Source organism: Phoxinus phoxinus (assembly GCF_949152265.1).
Source record: "Phoxinus phoxinus genome assembly, chromosome: 24".
Classification (NCBI taxonomy): domain Eukaryota; kingdom Metazoa; phylum Chordata; class Actinopteri; order Cypriniformes; family Leuciscidae; genus Phoxinus; species Phoxinus phoxinus.
The window spans coordinates 21,260,299-21,275,723 of NC_136899.1; the positions used below are offsets into that span (position 1 = coordinate 21,260,299).

At 46.6% G+C, this 15,425-nt stretch overlaps 1 protein-coding gene across 1 annotated transcript in view; it reads left to right on the forward strand.

The window, feature by feature from the left end:
• The window catches only part of LOC306993021 (uncharacterized protein), a gene marked incomplete at its 5' end in the record, with an annotated part of 30,179 nt that extends 24,149 nt beyond the window's left edge, over positions 1 to 6,030 (forward strand). Inside the window, one exon of the mRNA XM_079602453.1 lies at positions 5,651 to 6,030. Within this exon, the coding sequence (XP_079458579.1) occupies positions 5,651 to 5,834 (184 nt within the window). The 3' untranslated portion in view covers positions 5,835 to 6,030. The remainder of the gene's footprint in view (positions 1 to 5,650) is intronic.
• Between the last annotated feature and the right edge of the window lie 9,395 nt (positions 6,031 to 15,425).

Consider the following 15,425-nt stretch of genomic DNA (forward strand, 5'->3'; position numbering starts at 1 on the left):
ATTGACAATGATTTGAGCTGGCGCACACATGTTGCAGATATCTGTTCAAGAACACATCAGCGCCTATATTTCTTGCGCAGACTTAGAGTATTTGGGGTCTGTAAAAATATTATGTTAATCTTCTATAGAGCTACAATAGAGTCCATTCTTCGGTACGGTATCACAAGCTGGTTCGGAAATCTGACAGTTAAAACAAAAGCGCAAATTTTTAATCTGGTTAGGACGGCAGGCAAAATCATGGGTACACCAGCACCCCTTAACCCACAGGAGTTTTTCGAACAGGCCATATTCAATCAGGCTAAGAACATTGTATCGGATAACTCCCATGTGTTGTTTTCTGAGTTTGACCTATTGAACTCAGGAAAAAGATACAGGGTCCCTCTGTGCAAATATAATAGGTATAAGCGCTCATTTGTTCCTCTTGCAATTAAGCTCCTAAATGATCAACCCTGTGCATGAGACCATGTACTGTTTTAATGCTATGGACATGATATGTTGCTACTTTGCACAAGCAGTTTTTAAAAAAAAAATGGTGACTTGCAGTTTTGCACAGCTCTCTGAGCAGTCTTATGTTTTATGTATCATTGTCTCTTATCTGTTTTAACTCTGTACTTGTGTTTGTCTTTGTTGTAATTTTCTTTGTAGCAATCTCTTTTTATCCGAACCAAATTTCTCCTTAGGGAGACGAATAAAGATACCTTGACCTTGATGTGCCCGCTTCCCCGCGCCCGCGCCCACACCCACACACAAGCATTACAGTTCCAGTGGAACTTGTCCAGCCCTCCCCCTCCCGGTTTACCACCGTAGAGCGTGGACATGCTGCCCGCTGTCATCAGCGCGGCCCCTGCCTCAGATGTTACGAGCATGACGCTTACGTCACAGCTCACCAAAGCCGCTGTATCGCGAATCGATCAGAGCGCGCTTCACACTCAGCCCCTAGCAACCCGTGCAGTCGCGTGGGCGAAGCTTCCCGGGGTCTCAAAATGGGTGCTAAACATCATAAAAGGCTATTCGCTGCAGTTTCGAGACCACGGTAGATCAAAGCTTTACAGCAGATACTTCCTGGTACCCAAGAAAGACGGGGGTCTCAGACCCATACTAGATATGCGGCAGCTGAACAAAGCGCTTATGAAGCGTCAGTTCAAGATGCTCACGACCAGAAAAATCCTCGCGCATGTTCGCCAAAGGGACTGGTTTGTGTCGATAGATCTAAAGGACGTGTATTTTCAAATACAGATTGCGTCACGTCACAGGCGATTTTTGAGATTCGCCTTCGAGGGTCAGGCATATCACTACACAGTCCTGCCGTTCGGCTTGTCCCTGGCACCCCGTACATTTCCGAAGTGCATGGACGCAGCGCTCACACCCCTCAAACTCACACCCCTGGCCTCAGCGTCATCAGTTCTCCAGCTGGGCCTGCTGCGCATGCGCCCGCTGCAGTTCAGGCTCAAAGAGAGAGTGCCTCACAGTGCGTGGGCAACCGGTCGTTTTCCCCTCAAGGTCGATCAAGCGTGCGCCACAGCTTTGAACCCCTGGGGGTCGAAAGACTGGTACCATTCAGGTGTAAGCCTGGGGACTTCCTCGAGACTGAGGGTGGTGTCTACAGACGCATCCAATGCAGGATGGGGAGCGCTGCTCGAGGGCAGACCGCTTTTTGGCCTGTGGTCAGAGCGGGAGAAGCTCCTCCATATAAACTGCCTCGAGATGTTAGCAGTGAGCAAAGCGCTCACGCGCTTTCGTCCCCTGGTAACGGGGTGCCACGTTCTGGTACGTTCAGACAACGTATCAGTGGTATCCTACATAAATCGGCAGGGCGGCCTCAGGTCCCTGACCCTTTATAGGCTAACCAGGCGCCTCCTGATATGGGCACGCAGCAACCTGCTCTCGCTGAAAGCAGCGCACGTGCCGGGACTCCTGAATGTAGGACCAGACAGACTGTCCAGGAACCACGTTCCGACAGGAGAATGGTCTTTGCACCCACAGACAGTACGGCTGCTGTGGAAGAAATTCTGCAGAGCGGATGTAGACCTGTTCGCGTCTCAGGAAACGCTCACTGTCCAGAATTTTTCTCGAAAAGCAAGGACACTCTGACCCACTCGTGGCCTCATCGTCCTCTCTATGCTTTTCCCCCTGTCTCCCTCCTAACCCAGGTAGGGGAACGGATCAGGGAGGAAGGATGCTCAGTGCTGCTGATAGCGCCACTCTGGACGAGCCAGCCTTGGTTCCCAGTTGTGATGCAGTTAGCAAGCACCGCCCCGTGGCCAGTGCCTCTGAGGACGGATCTCCTTTCTTAAGCCAATGGTTCGATTTGGCATCCTCACCCAGAGCTATGGTCCCTTCATGTGTGGGCCATCAACGGGTATCCGCTGACCTCCCACAGGGAGTGTTAAACACGATCACGCAGGCCAGAGCTCCGTCTACGCGACGTCTCTATGCCTCTAAATGGTCGTTTTTTTCTGGTTGGTGCACAGCTCATGGCGTGTCACCCCCAGATTGCGGAGTGGCAGAGGTTCTCTCCTTCCTACAAGAGCTGTTGGATAAGGGAAGGTCCCCTTCCACGCTCAAAGTATATGTGGCAGCCATAGCAGCGTTCTCTGAAACAGCGCTTGGCCAGTCTATAGGAAGGAACGATTTAGTCATGCGGTTCCTCAGAGGAGCTAGGAGACTGAATCCTCCCAGACCTCCTACAGTTCCCATATGGGACCTTTCTACGGTACTGGAAGCCATGAAAGGTCATCCCTTTGAGCCTTTACAGGAGATTGATCTCAAACACCTGTCGTTCAAGACGGTGTTTCTTCTGGCTCTCGCTTCAGTGAAGCGCATCGGGGACTTACACGCGCTCTCTGTGAGTGCTACGTGCTTGGAAATTGGGCCTAATGACTCGAGGGTTATACTCAAACCTAAACATGGTTATGTTCCTAAATCCCTAAACACACCGTTTAGCGCACAGGTCATTTCCCTATCTGCCCTACCGGTCGCTGGGGAAAATGAGGACGAAAGTTTTCTCTGCCCGGTCAGGGCATTGAGAGCATATGTGTCTCGCTCGTCTGGTTTCAGACAGACGGAGCAGCTTTTTGTTTCGTTTAGTGGGCGTTCTAAGGGACTAGCCGCTTCGAAACAGAGCCTATCCAGATGGATAGTGGACGCAATAGCTCTAGCTTACACAACCAAGGGCATGCAATGCCCTTTGGGTGTCAGAGCGCACTCCACGAGAAGCATGGCTTCATCGTGGGCCTGGTCAAGTGGGATTGCCTTGCAAGATATCTGTATGGCGGCAGGCTGGGCCTCCCCGTCTACATTTATAAGGTTTTATAACCTAGAGGTTCCCGCTCTTCAAGCCAGGTTACTATCGGTCAAATATGGCCAAAAGGGGATAGACTGAAATTCAGTCTTGTTATATATGGCTATTATAAATAGCAGGGCCGCTCTAAGCCGCCTTTTTTCAGAAGATAGTGGCTGAATCCCTCTTCTTCCAGGATTCCCTGTGAGTTCCCTGGGTGATTATGCACTGTATGTACCCCGGCTGGTCGCCTTGGGTCTATGGTGTCGGATCCCAGCAAGCACAACGTTTTACATCAAGTTCCCCATAGCGTAGTTTACTATGCAGTACGAGAGTATCTCTCGTAAGAGAACGTACTCGGTTACTAATGTAACCTCGGTTCTCTCTAGAGAGAGGAACGAGTACTTCGTATCTTGTCGTGCATGCAGTCTGTTTGCTTCACTGTTAAAAATCACAGAGTTAAGCCTGCGAGCGCAATTTATAGCCCTAAGCCACGCCTGTTTCGGCGGGACGTGATGCGGGAGGGCGCGAAGCGCCCTCATTGGGTGTGACGTCACTCAAGGTCTCGCTCGATAGGCTTAAGCAGTTGCCCGCACAGCAGCCATTCGGCGCGCGAGCTGTCTCGCCTAGGTCTGTATGCTGTGGCAACGCGTTTTACATTTATACAAAATTAAGGATAATTTTTGGCTTCAATATTCTCGTGGAAAAGGATTTTCCCCCATAGCGTAGTTTACTACGCAGTACTCGTTCCTCTCTCTAGAGGAAATGAGGTTACGTTAGTAACCGAGTACGTTCTCCCGGCATATATATATTTACTCCACATCACATCACAAACAAGACAAAACATTACACAAATACACAAAGTATAAATTTTATATTAAAACAACAGTGTTTTTGAACTGACAGAGTTACAACACCCATAGACTTCCAAAGGAATCGAGGAATGCGGAAGTACGCCAACGTTTTTTTATTGCAGTAAATACCATTACAATAAGGAAAAACAAAACTATAATAAATGTCCTAAAGAACAGAGCACAATATAAAAAAGAAATAGAAAAAATAATAATATCAGGGACAAAGGGGCTACAGGTTCTTCTAATAATTACAATTTCTTTAATAAATTGATTAATCTTCCACTTTTCAATTTTGATATTCTTAAAGATTTACAGTAAATCCAAAATTATTTTTAAAAAACAGAAAACAATGCACTGAAAAAGTGTGTTGGATTTAAATGATTTAATCATGCACATCGGTTCCACATGAACCAATTAAGTTAAACAAAGATAATTTGTTCACATAATGTCCACATCATGGAATCAAGTCATTTCCAAGTAACCCAATTAAGAAGTTTTAAAGTGATTTTAATATGGTTCCCTAACTGGATTAATTAATTCAATTTCTTAAATTTTATCACATGACTGAATTATAAGATTGCATTAGCTAGCTACCAAACTATTAATTAGCAATTGCATATATTTGCATGCTGAATGCTAAGCATGAAATCTAATTGTAATATAAGTAATAAACTAAAAATTATAAATGTATAAAATGCATTTAAATGGCCATTCATGGATCATAATTATTGGACAAATGTTATTTAAATATTAAATTAATATTATTGAACTAAAATATAGTACATTTAATTGATAAAGTTACACTTCAGGTGTTATTAATGTTATCTCTCTATCACTCCATAGCAGGGGCGTAGAATTTAGTAGGGACGCTAGGGACGTGTCCCTTCCAATATCCAGTGACACTGATATATCCCAAGCAATAATTTCGATCAAACCTTAAAATATATGTCCCCGTCCCCACCAATTTCAAAATCAAACCTACGCCACTGCTCCATAGTCACAGCACTGCAGTATTTGTCCCTCAGTTTCTCCTCAACATGGAAAACCGGCATCATTTATACACTCTTAGAAGAAAAGGTTCTGTATAGAACCTTTTAGGGGTTCCAAATACGAAGCGCCTATAGAACCTTTTAAGGTTCTATATAGAACCTTTTCTTCTAAGAGTGTAAAACAGTGTAGAATATAGTGGCGTTGCTTGCCGCTACATTCAAATCACATCACACATTGCAATCTTTAATAAAATGGTAATTTTACACATTGTTTACACAGTGTCATTGTTCTCTACATTGAAATGTTGTGGATTCACAGAGGAAGGTTGTGTGAGGGTGCTCTCACATTCATTTGAGAGTGCTTATATTTCAATTTGACTTTGTTTTCTACCCATGTTTTAATTTAACAATAATTATTTGTGATCAAGCATTAATTGACAGACCCCTGCAGTGCGGCTGCGGACCCTTGTGTTAAACTGATCTGATCTGAACTGAGAGAGTGAAGAGTGTGTCATTGTTCTCTACAGGTTGTGTGGTTGTGGAGTCACAGATGAAGGTTGTGCTGCTCTGACTTCAGCTCTGAGATCAAACCCCTCACACCTGAGAGAACTGGATCTGTCTAGGAATAAACTAGGAGATTCAGACATGAAGCTTCTCTCTGATCTGAAGAATGATCCTCATTATAAACTGGAGACACTATTGTGTAAGTAGATTATTTACTACAGATTACAAAATACAGTAATTTGTAACATATTTCGTTAGATTACACAAGCTTTGTAACGTAATCTAAATAATGTATAATACTTTGGAATACTAAGTTTGTAACACAAAGGGTCCACCAAACATAGGACTTTGTTTTCCCCTGCATATTATTTTTAACAACATCCGTTTTACACAGTATTTCTTGAAGGATTTTTTTTTTTTTTTGTTGAAAAAAATGATAACCTTAATTTTTTTACTGATGCAACTGTCACGACCGGGAGACGAGAGACGTGGATTCAATAGCAGAGATTTAATAGGAAGACAACACGGGTAAGGTACAAACACCAACACTGGGAAACAAACGGGAAGGTACACACGGAACACGTAACATGTACAACGAACCAGCACAGGACAGCAAACACAGGAAGACTAAATAGGGAGGCAAACAAGGAGGGTAACGAGCAGGACAGGTGGGACAACTAAACCAATAATCAGATAACAAGGGGGAGGGACCAGACAATGACAAGAGCACATGGCCCCAAAATAACAAAACACCCATGTGCATCACCAGACAGGACAGACATGTGACATTACCCCCTCCCTACGGAGCGGCTACCAGACGCTCCATAAGACCAGGGCGGGACGGGAGGGACAGACCAGGGCGGGACGGGAGGGACAGACCAGGGCGGGACGGGAGGGACAGACGAAGCGGACAGTTCATCAGGCGGCCAGGGCGAAGCGGACAGTTCATCGGGCGGCCAGGGCGGTGAAGACCCCTCGGGCGGCCAGGGCGGTGAAGACCCCTCGGGCGGCCAGGGCGGTGAAGACCCCTCGGGCGGCCAGGGCGGTGAAGACCCCTCGGGCGGCCAGGGCGGTGAAGACCCCTCGGGCGGCCAGGGCGAAGACGACAGTCCATCTGGCGGCCAGGGCGGAGATGACAATCCATCTGGCGGCCAGGGCGGAGACGAACAGGGTGAAGACGACCACTCGGGCAGCCATGGCGGTGAAGACCCAAGCGGAACAGGAATAGACCCTTGCTCAGGAACAGTCACAGACACCACCGGCTCAGGAACTGCAACAGCAACAGACACCACCGGCTCAGGAACAGCAACAGGCACCACCGGCTCAGGAACAGTCACAGACACCACCGGCTCAGGAACTGCAACAGCAACAGACACCACCGGCTCAGGAACAGCAACAGGCACCACCGGCTCAGGAACAGCAACAGGCACCACCGGCTCAGGAACTGCAACAGGCACCACCGGCTCAGGAACTGCAACAGGCACCACCGGCTCAGGAACTGCAACAGGCACCACCGGCTCAGGAACTGCAACAGGCACCACCGGCTCAGGAACTGCAACAGGCACCACCGGCTCAGGAACTGCAACAGGCACCACCGGCTCAGGAACTGCAACAGGCACCACCGGCTCAGGAACTGCAACAGGCACCACCGGCTCAGGAACTGCAACAGGCACCACCGGCTCAGGAACTGCAACAGGCACCACCGGCTCAGGAACTGCAACAGGCACCACCGGCTCAGGAACTGCAACAGGCACCACCGGCTCAGGAACTGCAACAGGCACCACCGGCTCAGGAACTGCAACAGGCACCACCGGCTCAGGAACTGCAACAGGCACCACTGGCTCAGGAACTGCAACAGGCACCACCGGCTCAGGAACTGCAACAGGCACCACCGGCTCAGGAACTGCAACAGGCACCACCGGCTCAGGAACTGCAACAGGCACCACCGGCTCAGGAACTGCAACAGGCACCACCGGCTCAGGAACTGCAACAGGCACCACCGGCTCAGGAACTGCAACAGGCACCACCGGCTCAGGAACTGCAACAGGCACCACCGGCTCAGGAACTGCAACAGGCACCACCGGCTCAGGAACTGCAACAGGCACCACCGGCTCAGGAACTGCAACAGACAGCGGCTCAGACACCGGCTCAGGAACCAGGGCGAGCAACTGGGACGGTCCCGGCAGGGCGAGCAGCTCGGGCGGGGCCGGCAGGGCGAGCAGCTCGGGCGGCGCGGCAGGGATGGCAGTTACCTCCGGGCTGGTCTCTGGGTTAGAACCCACCAGACGACCCGATGAAGAGGTTCCTCTCCTTCTCCTCCTCCGTCTCCGGACCACCGAAATCGGAACAGCAGACACTGGCTCCGACTCAGGAACAGCAGACACTGGCTCCGACTCAGGAACAGCAGACACTGGCTCCGACTCAGGAACAGCAGACACTGGCTCCGACTCAGGAACAGCAGACACTGGCTCCGACTCAGGAACAGCAGACACTGGCTCCGACTCAGGAACAGCAGACACTGGCTCCGACCCAGGAACAGCAGACACTGGCTCCGACCCAGGAACAGCAGACACTGGCTCCGACCCAGGAACAGCAGACACTGGCTCCGACCCAGGAACAGCAGACACTGGCTCCGACTCAGGAACAGCAGACACTGGCTCCGACTCAGGAACAGCAGACACTGGCTCCGACTCAGGAACAGCAGACACTGGCTCCGACTCAGGAACAGCAGACACTGGCTCCGACTCAGGAACAGCAGACACTGGCTCCGACTCAGGAACAGCAGACACTGGCTCCGACTCAGGAACAGCAGACACTGGCTCCGACTCAGGAACAGCAGACACTGGCTCCGACTCAGGAACAGCAGACACTGGCTCCGACTCAGGAACAGCAGACACTGGCTCCGACTCAGGAACAGCAGACACTGAAGGACTGAAGGGCGTCTCCAGGATCCGAGCTAAACGCTCTAAATAACCGATCAGTGCCCCCCCGGCCATGAGAATGGGCATCTCCCGATCTGTCTCCGACAGGGCAGACGTGGGTTGAACCCTCTCTGGCTGGGCAGACGTGACCTGAACAGTCTCTGACTGGGCAGACGTGACGCGAACAGTCTCTGACTGGGCAGACGGGACGTGAACGGTCTCTGACTGGGCAGACGGGACGCAAATGACCTCTGACTGGGCAGACGGGACGCAAATGACCTCTGACTGGGCAGACGGGACATGAACGGTCTCTGACTGGGCAGACGGGACGTGCACGGTCTCTGACTGGGCCGGCGCAGATCTCCTCCTCCTCCTCCGTCCTCCCCGACGGATGCCTGAAGACTCGAGGCTAGCCGAAACCACCGATGACGTCCCAACGCTGGACGGATCCAGTGACGAGGAATTACCCTCCAAATTCCTTTGGGCGCACATAAAAAAATACTTCGCCAAGGAAATCCCATTCTCCCTCTCAGCAGGAGAAAGTTCACTCCGCTGAATCCACATTTAGGCTGGTTCGTTCTGTCACGACCGGGAGACGAGAGACGTGGATTCAATAGCAGAGATTTAATAGGAAGACAACACGGGTAAGGTACAAACACCAACACTGGGAAACAAACGGGAAGGTACACACGGAACACGTAACATGTACAACGAACCAGCACAGGACAGCAAACACAGGAAGACTAAATAGGGAGGCAAACAAGGAGGGTAACGAGCAGGACAGGTGGGACAACTAAACCAATAATCAGATAACAAGGGGGAGGGACCAGACAATGACAAGAGCACATGGCCCCAAAATAACAAAACACCCATGTGCATCACCAGACAGGACAGACATGTGACAGCAACACAATACATTAAAAGCTGGGGTGTGTAAACTTTTTTTAATTGCATGAACAGGATAAATTGTAATTATTTTGTCTTCTGTGAAACAGGGAAGTATTCGCTTCTGAAGGGCAGTACTGAATGAAAAAAAGATGATCTTTAAACAAAATGTACACATCATCATAATCCTGTTTAAAGTTTACACCCCCTGCTCTTAATGCATTGTTTCCTTGAGCATCAGTAAATGTTTTCAAATACGCAGAAGATGCTGGAAAACCTAAAAATTTGCAATACTTGGAGGATTTCTCTGGAGAACAGCGGGCAGTTTAACTGCTCAGTTATTTTTCCTAGATCCTGTAATAAACATTATTTGTTCTCATTGTTCTGAGAACACACAGTCTCTATGGAATAAACTACATATGCTGTATAATCATTTAATCAGTGAGTACATAGATGTTGTCTGACAGGAGGTCCGCTCTGACTCTAGACTCCGGCCATTGTCACTGAAGAATTTACAATTACAAGATTACAATTAATTGAGAGAGAAGTTTCTGTTCATCACATCATTCATATAATGCGAATAATCTCAACCTTTGGTTTCCACGACGGTAAGTGTGAAGTGATCCTGACACGATGATCTTTTCACAATGGTCTTGATCAGGATCTTCCTCATCTTGTCGTTCACCCGCGAGCAGAACAACAGCTCTGATGCTCTCCTCACCTTTATATCTCTGGCTGCAATATTAATGTACTCTGTATGTATCTCTGCCTGTGTTTGTTCTGAAATGAATCTACTGATGTGATGTGATCGCAGTAATGTCTCATCCTCCATATGTGACTGTGTGTGTGTTTTATTGTATTTTCCTCAGGGTAAATAAGGAGCCGCTACAGAGACGACACAGTCAACAGAGACGACACAGTCAACAGAGACTGAAGACACAGAGACGTCACAGCGATCTCACTCTCGTGTGTGTGTGTGTGTGTGTGTGTGTGTGTGTGTGTGTGTGTGTGTGACTTCACTGCAGTTTCTTGTTTGGATCTTTTTGTGGGTCTGATTTTTTGAATTACAGATGACATCAGATTTCCACAATGATCTAATAGAGGACTTGAACTCACTAATAAATAATGTAAGATTCTTCTATTTGTGATGACTCATGAAAACTGCTGAAGACGCATCTTTTTGTAGACTAAACTGGGAATAGTCTCATCACTTGCATATTGTTGGTTTTATTGCTTCTATTGCTCTCCTTGTTTATGTAACCCAGGTCAAAATTGAGCTGATCTGGAAAATAAATATAATTTATAATAATTATATTCTCACTCAAAATGCTGAAACAAGTAACATAATGGGCCCTATCTTGCACCCAGCGCAATTGACTTTGAACACCGACGCATGTATCATTCCTATTTTGCACCCGACGCACAGCGGACTTTTCCCTCCACAGACGCACATTGGTAAATTAGGGAATGAACTTGCGCTCGCGGGGGCGGTTCAGCGCAAAGAGGAGGCGTGTTCCGGCGCAAAACTTCCCTGGTGCTATTTTCCAGTTTTAGAAAGCAATTGCGCCACTGACCAGGAAAAAAACAGTCTAAAGTCAGTGGCGCGTTGCGTGTTAGTGATATGGTATTTTAAGGGCGCGTGCTTGGCCATAATGTAGCGTGTTAACGCGCATCCACTTTGATTCTCTTAAAATAATAAACAGACGCAGCAGTTTTCATTTTTGCAAATCGTACATTATTACAAGGAAAAATATTAACACACGAGGAAAATCATTGTTGTGTCCATGAAGATGTGAAAAAGATCTAGATTAGGCTACACATTTACCCAAATTATACGCCTGTTTAAGCGAAGCTAATTTATGTGGTTTCTCCCATCATCCCCAATGTCACTTCTCTGTGTTTTACGGCCCTGACGAGAACTTCGGTCTCCTCGGCTGTGAACCACTACTGGCGTGCGCTGGCAAATCCGCCGTTATAATAGCGATCCGCCATGGAACAAGCGCGCCTGCTCTTAAAGGGAATGTGAGAGGACGCTCTGATTGGTTTATTTCACGTTACGCCCAAACCACACCTTTGAATAATGAAGCTACTTCAGACCAACCCATTTTAGATTTGCGCCAGGCGCAAGAATCATTTATCCCGCCGGGAAAATAACAACAGCGCCGGGATCCGCCCACAAAGTTACTTGCGCTTTGCGCTTTGACACTTGCGTTTCAGATCGTTAAAATATGGCCCAATGTGTTGCCAAAGTCGTTCTGCTGTGTCATGAACATAAAAATAATTAATTTAACTATAATAATTAAAGCGTGACGTTTGTCATAAGACGGGCGCTGTGTATGACGTCACTGTAATGAGACGCATAATTGGAGAGAGAGCACAAGTTTCACAGATCAACACGTGGGGACGAGAATACACAGAGCTAGAGAGAGTCCCACGTGGACACTAGAGGATTCTGTCAAGGCTTGATTCGGGATCTAAGACCTGAGGACACAAAGTTTTGTACTGGGTGGAATACGAAGTGTGACCTTGTTGGTTGGTCGATTAAAGGTAGGGTTGGTAATCCTGTTCAGAAACATTTTTTATTATACTGGGTGAAATGGTCCTTCCATTCTGATAGTAGTCAATACATTATGTGTTCAGAAAAAGGAATGAAACAAATCTGACCTCTGTAGCAGCTGTAGGACAGTAAAAACTCTGACCAATCACTGCCATTCGGTGCGAATGTAAAGAACCAATCAGATGCCTTCATGTCTCGTGCCCGAGCACCACTGCGTGCACAGCAGTGATGCGCGGGTCAATGTATAAACAACCCGCACCCGACCGTCGTTTTCAACTAACCCGCCCGCAACTCGGACCGCAAAAAAAAGAAAGAAAATATTGTACCCGACCCGTGTTTTTTAAAGTAGCTATAGTAAATGCTCATCGCGTCATGGGCCATAGACGGAGGAACTAGGGGTGCGCATTTTTCAGAATGCTGTATGATATCGCCTAGTGTTTTGTAATAAAGGCTTGATTTATTCATTTATTTCGTTTCATTTTCTTAACAATTAAGATGCTGCATGTGTTCATCCAGCCTAATCGACGTGTGCGTCTCTCCCCGGACTTTCCCAACAAAAATCCCGCCCCCTCTCAGCAAATAGGCTACATAAAACTGACATTACTGAACTATATGCGTTTAAAAGTAGCCTATTAAAATGGCACAATGGCATTGCTCAGTTCAACGCGTTGGGAAATCGGGCATTTTGTCCCGCGTCAGCTTTTATTCAAAAGTTAATAACGCGCTCAACATTCAAAAGGTAAATAAGGATTTCCCACTTTCATCTGCAGACTGCTCGTGCGTCATCCTCGCGCATTCAGCCAATAAAGTGTAGACCTATGTATTTCATAGAACATTGTGTCTAGTACTATATAAATTACAAAGGTAAACGACCCGACCGACCGCGACCCGAATATCATTAAAAATATTTTTGGATGACTCGTAACTGCGGGCGCAGGCACCCGCTCATTTTGGATCAACCCGCGCATCACTGGTACATGCAGCTGACTCCAAATGTGGATGCGCGTTCATGTTTGTGGGGGGGCGTAGCTTTGGACGGAGCACTGACAGGAGGGGGCGGAGCTTAGAAGAGGTGCCACTTTCAAATCTGGCTAGATCTCCAACATTACCTACTCTAGCTTTAAGCAGTGATGTGGGATAGCATCGGCCGATGGCCTGTATAGGTCCGGTAGCGGTGCTGTCTCACAGCTTCTGGTTGATCATTAAACCAATAATCTTGATAGGGATGGCAGGGAGACAGGTGGATGGTATGGATTACAGTGAAACAGAGGGGAATGGTAGTGATGAGAGGAGGGAAAGTGATTGGGAGGAAGTAGGGATAAGAAGGAGGCTAGTCGTAAAAGAAAGAAAAAAGGTTGTGTTAGTTCAAATGGGACGGAAAGTGAAGAAGATGAAGGGAAGGAACCTAAAATAAGATTGTTTAATGTAGTGGTACGATTTGAGGGAGAAGGATGAGTTAAAAAAAAGTAATCCACTTAAGTTAACTAAAATAATAAGAGAAAAGGTAGGAGAAGTGAAGTATGCAAGAATTTTGGGAGATGGAAATCTACTGGTAGGATGTAATAATGAAGTACAGATGGAAAAAGCAAAGAAGATGAGTTGCGTTGGAAAAATAAAAATAGTAAAAGTGGGGGAGAAAATAAATGGCGGAAGTAAGGGAGTGATATGTGGAATTCCACTTACTGTAAATATGAAAGAGTTGGTGGAGAACTTGAGAATGAAGAATAGGTCAGTTAAAAGTGCAGTAAGAATGACACGGGGAATGGAGAAAGTAGAAACAGAATCTGTATTGGTTGAGTTTGAAACAAAGGAGGTACCAAAAGAGGTATATTATGGATTTATGAGATACAGCATAAGAGAGTATGTACCTAAGCCAATGAGATGTTATAATTGCCAGGAATTTGGACATATGGCTAATGTATGTAAAGGAAAGAGAAGGTGTGCTAGGTGTAGTGGTGATCATGAATATGGAAAGTGTGGGGAAGAAGTAAGATCAAAGTGTTGTAACTGTGGAGGGAATCATAGTGTGGCATTTTGGGGATGTGAAGTGATTAAAAAAGAAGGGTAACACTTTATTTTATGGTGTCCGTGATACAGAGTAATTACATAATTAAGTACTTAGTAGTAGATGTTGTAATAACATGTAACTACATGTACTTAACATGTAGTTAAGTTATGGAACAGCCTGTACTTACACATTGTAATTAAGATAAGATAAGATAAACCTTTATTCGTCCCACAGTGGGGAAATTTCTGTGTTACAGCAGCAAAAATTAAGAAATAAAAATAATAAATAAAAAAGAAAAATATACACATACTATAATAACAGTATATACACAATACAAAATATAAATACAAAGAGGGGGTGGGGGGGGGGGTCTACTGGATCTACTGGTCTACTGGGAACAGCTTTGGTTGTAAAGTCTAACAGCAGCAGGGAGAAAAGACCTTCTGTAACGCTCCTTCAGACACTTAGGATGTATCAGTCTGTGACTAAAGGAGCTGTTCAGTGCTGTAACGGTTACATACAAGGGGTGAGAGGCGTTCTGCAGCAATGATGATAGTTTTGCTACCATCCTCCTTTCTCCCACCTCCTGTACAGTGTCCAGAGGAATCCCCAGGACTGAGCTGGCCTTCCTGATCAGCTTGTCTAGTCTCTTCCTGTCTGCAGTAGAAATGCTGCTGCCCCAGCAGACCACTCCGTAGAATATGGCGGAGGCCACTACAGTGTCAAAAAATGTCTTCAGTAACTCTCCTTGCACTCCGAAAGACCTTAATCTCCTCAACAGAAAGAGTCTGCTCTGCCCTTTCTTATAAATTACACACATGTAATAGGCAGCTACTGTTACACATATGTAACAAGCCGGGTCAGTTACATATGTGTTACCGACTTGGTACAATGTAATTATATAAGAAAGTACTTAGTACTACACAATGTAACAAAAAGTACTTAAATATGTTACTAAGGTGTGAAAAAGCCTGCAGGGGTAACAACGCCTATGTAATGGTCAAAGTCTGTTACACAGCTAGTGTAACCGGGAGATACAGATCTGTACTTTAGTTCGAATTAACTCACTAGTTCACAGCATAAATACATGTAGTAGCTTCCTAATTACATTGAAATTACATAATATTACACAGGGATAAGCTACATAAAATAAAGTGTATCAAGACTGTACTTAAGTGTACTTGTGTATCTCGTTAAATGAGTTCTGGGGTAGAGGTCTTCAGGTGAACCCGTTGACCCGTTGACCCGGGACCCGACCCGGGACCCGTACGGGTTTCGGGTCTATATTTTAAATGATCAGCCGGGTCCGGGTCGGGTCGAATCTATTACTTCGGGTCCCGGGTCTGTTTAACATTGTGTGTAATACCCGTGCGAGTCATCAAATCTCAAAAATGCGTCTTGTCACACTCATATTTAATATATTTTAA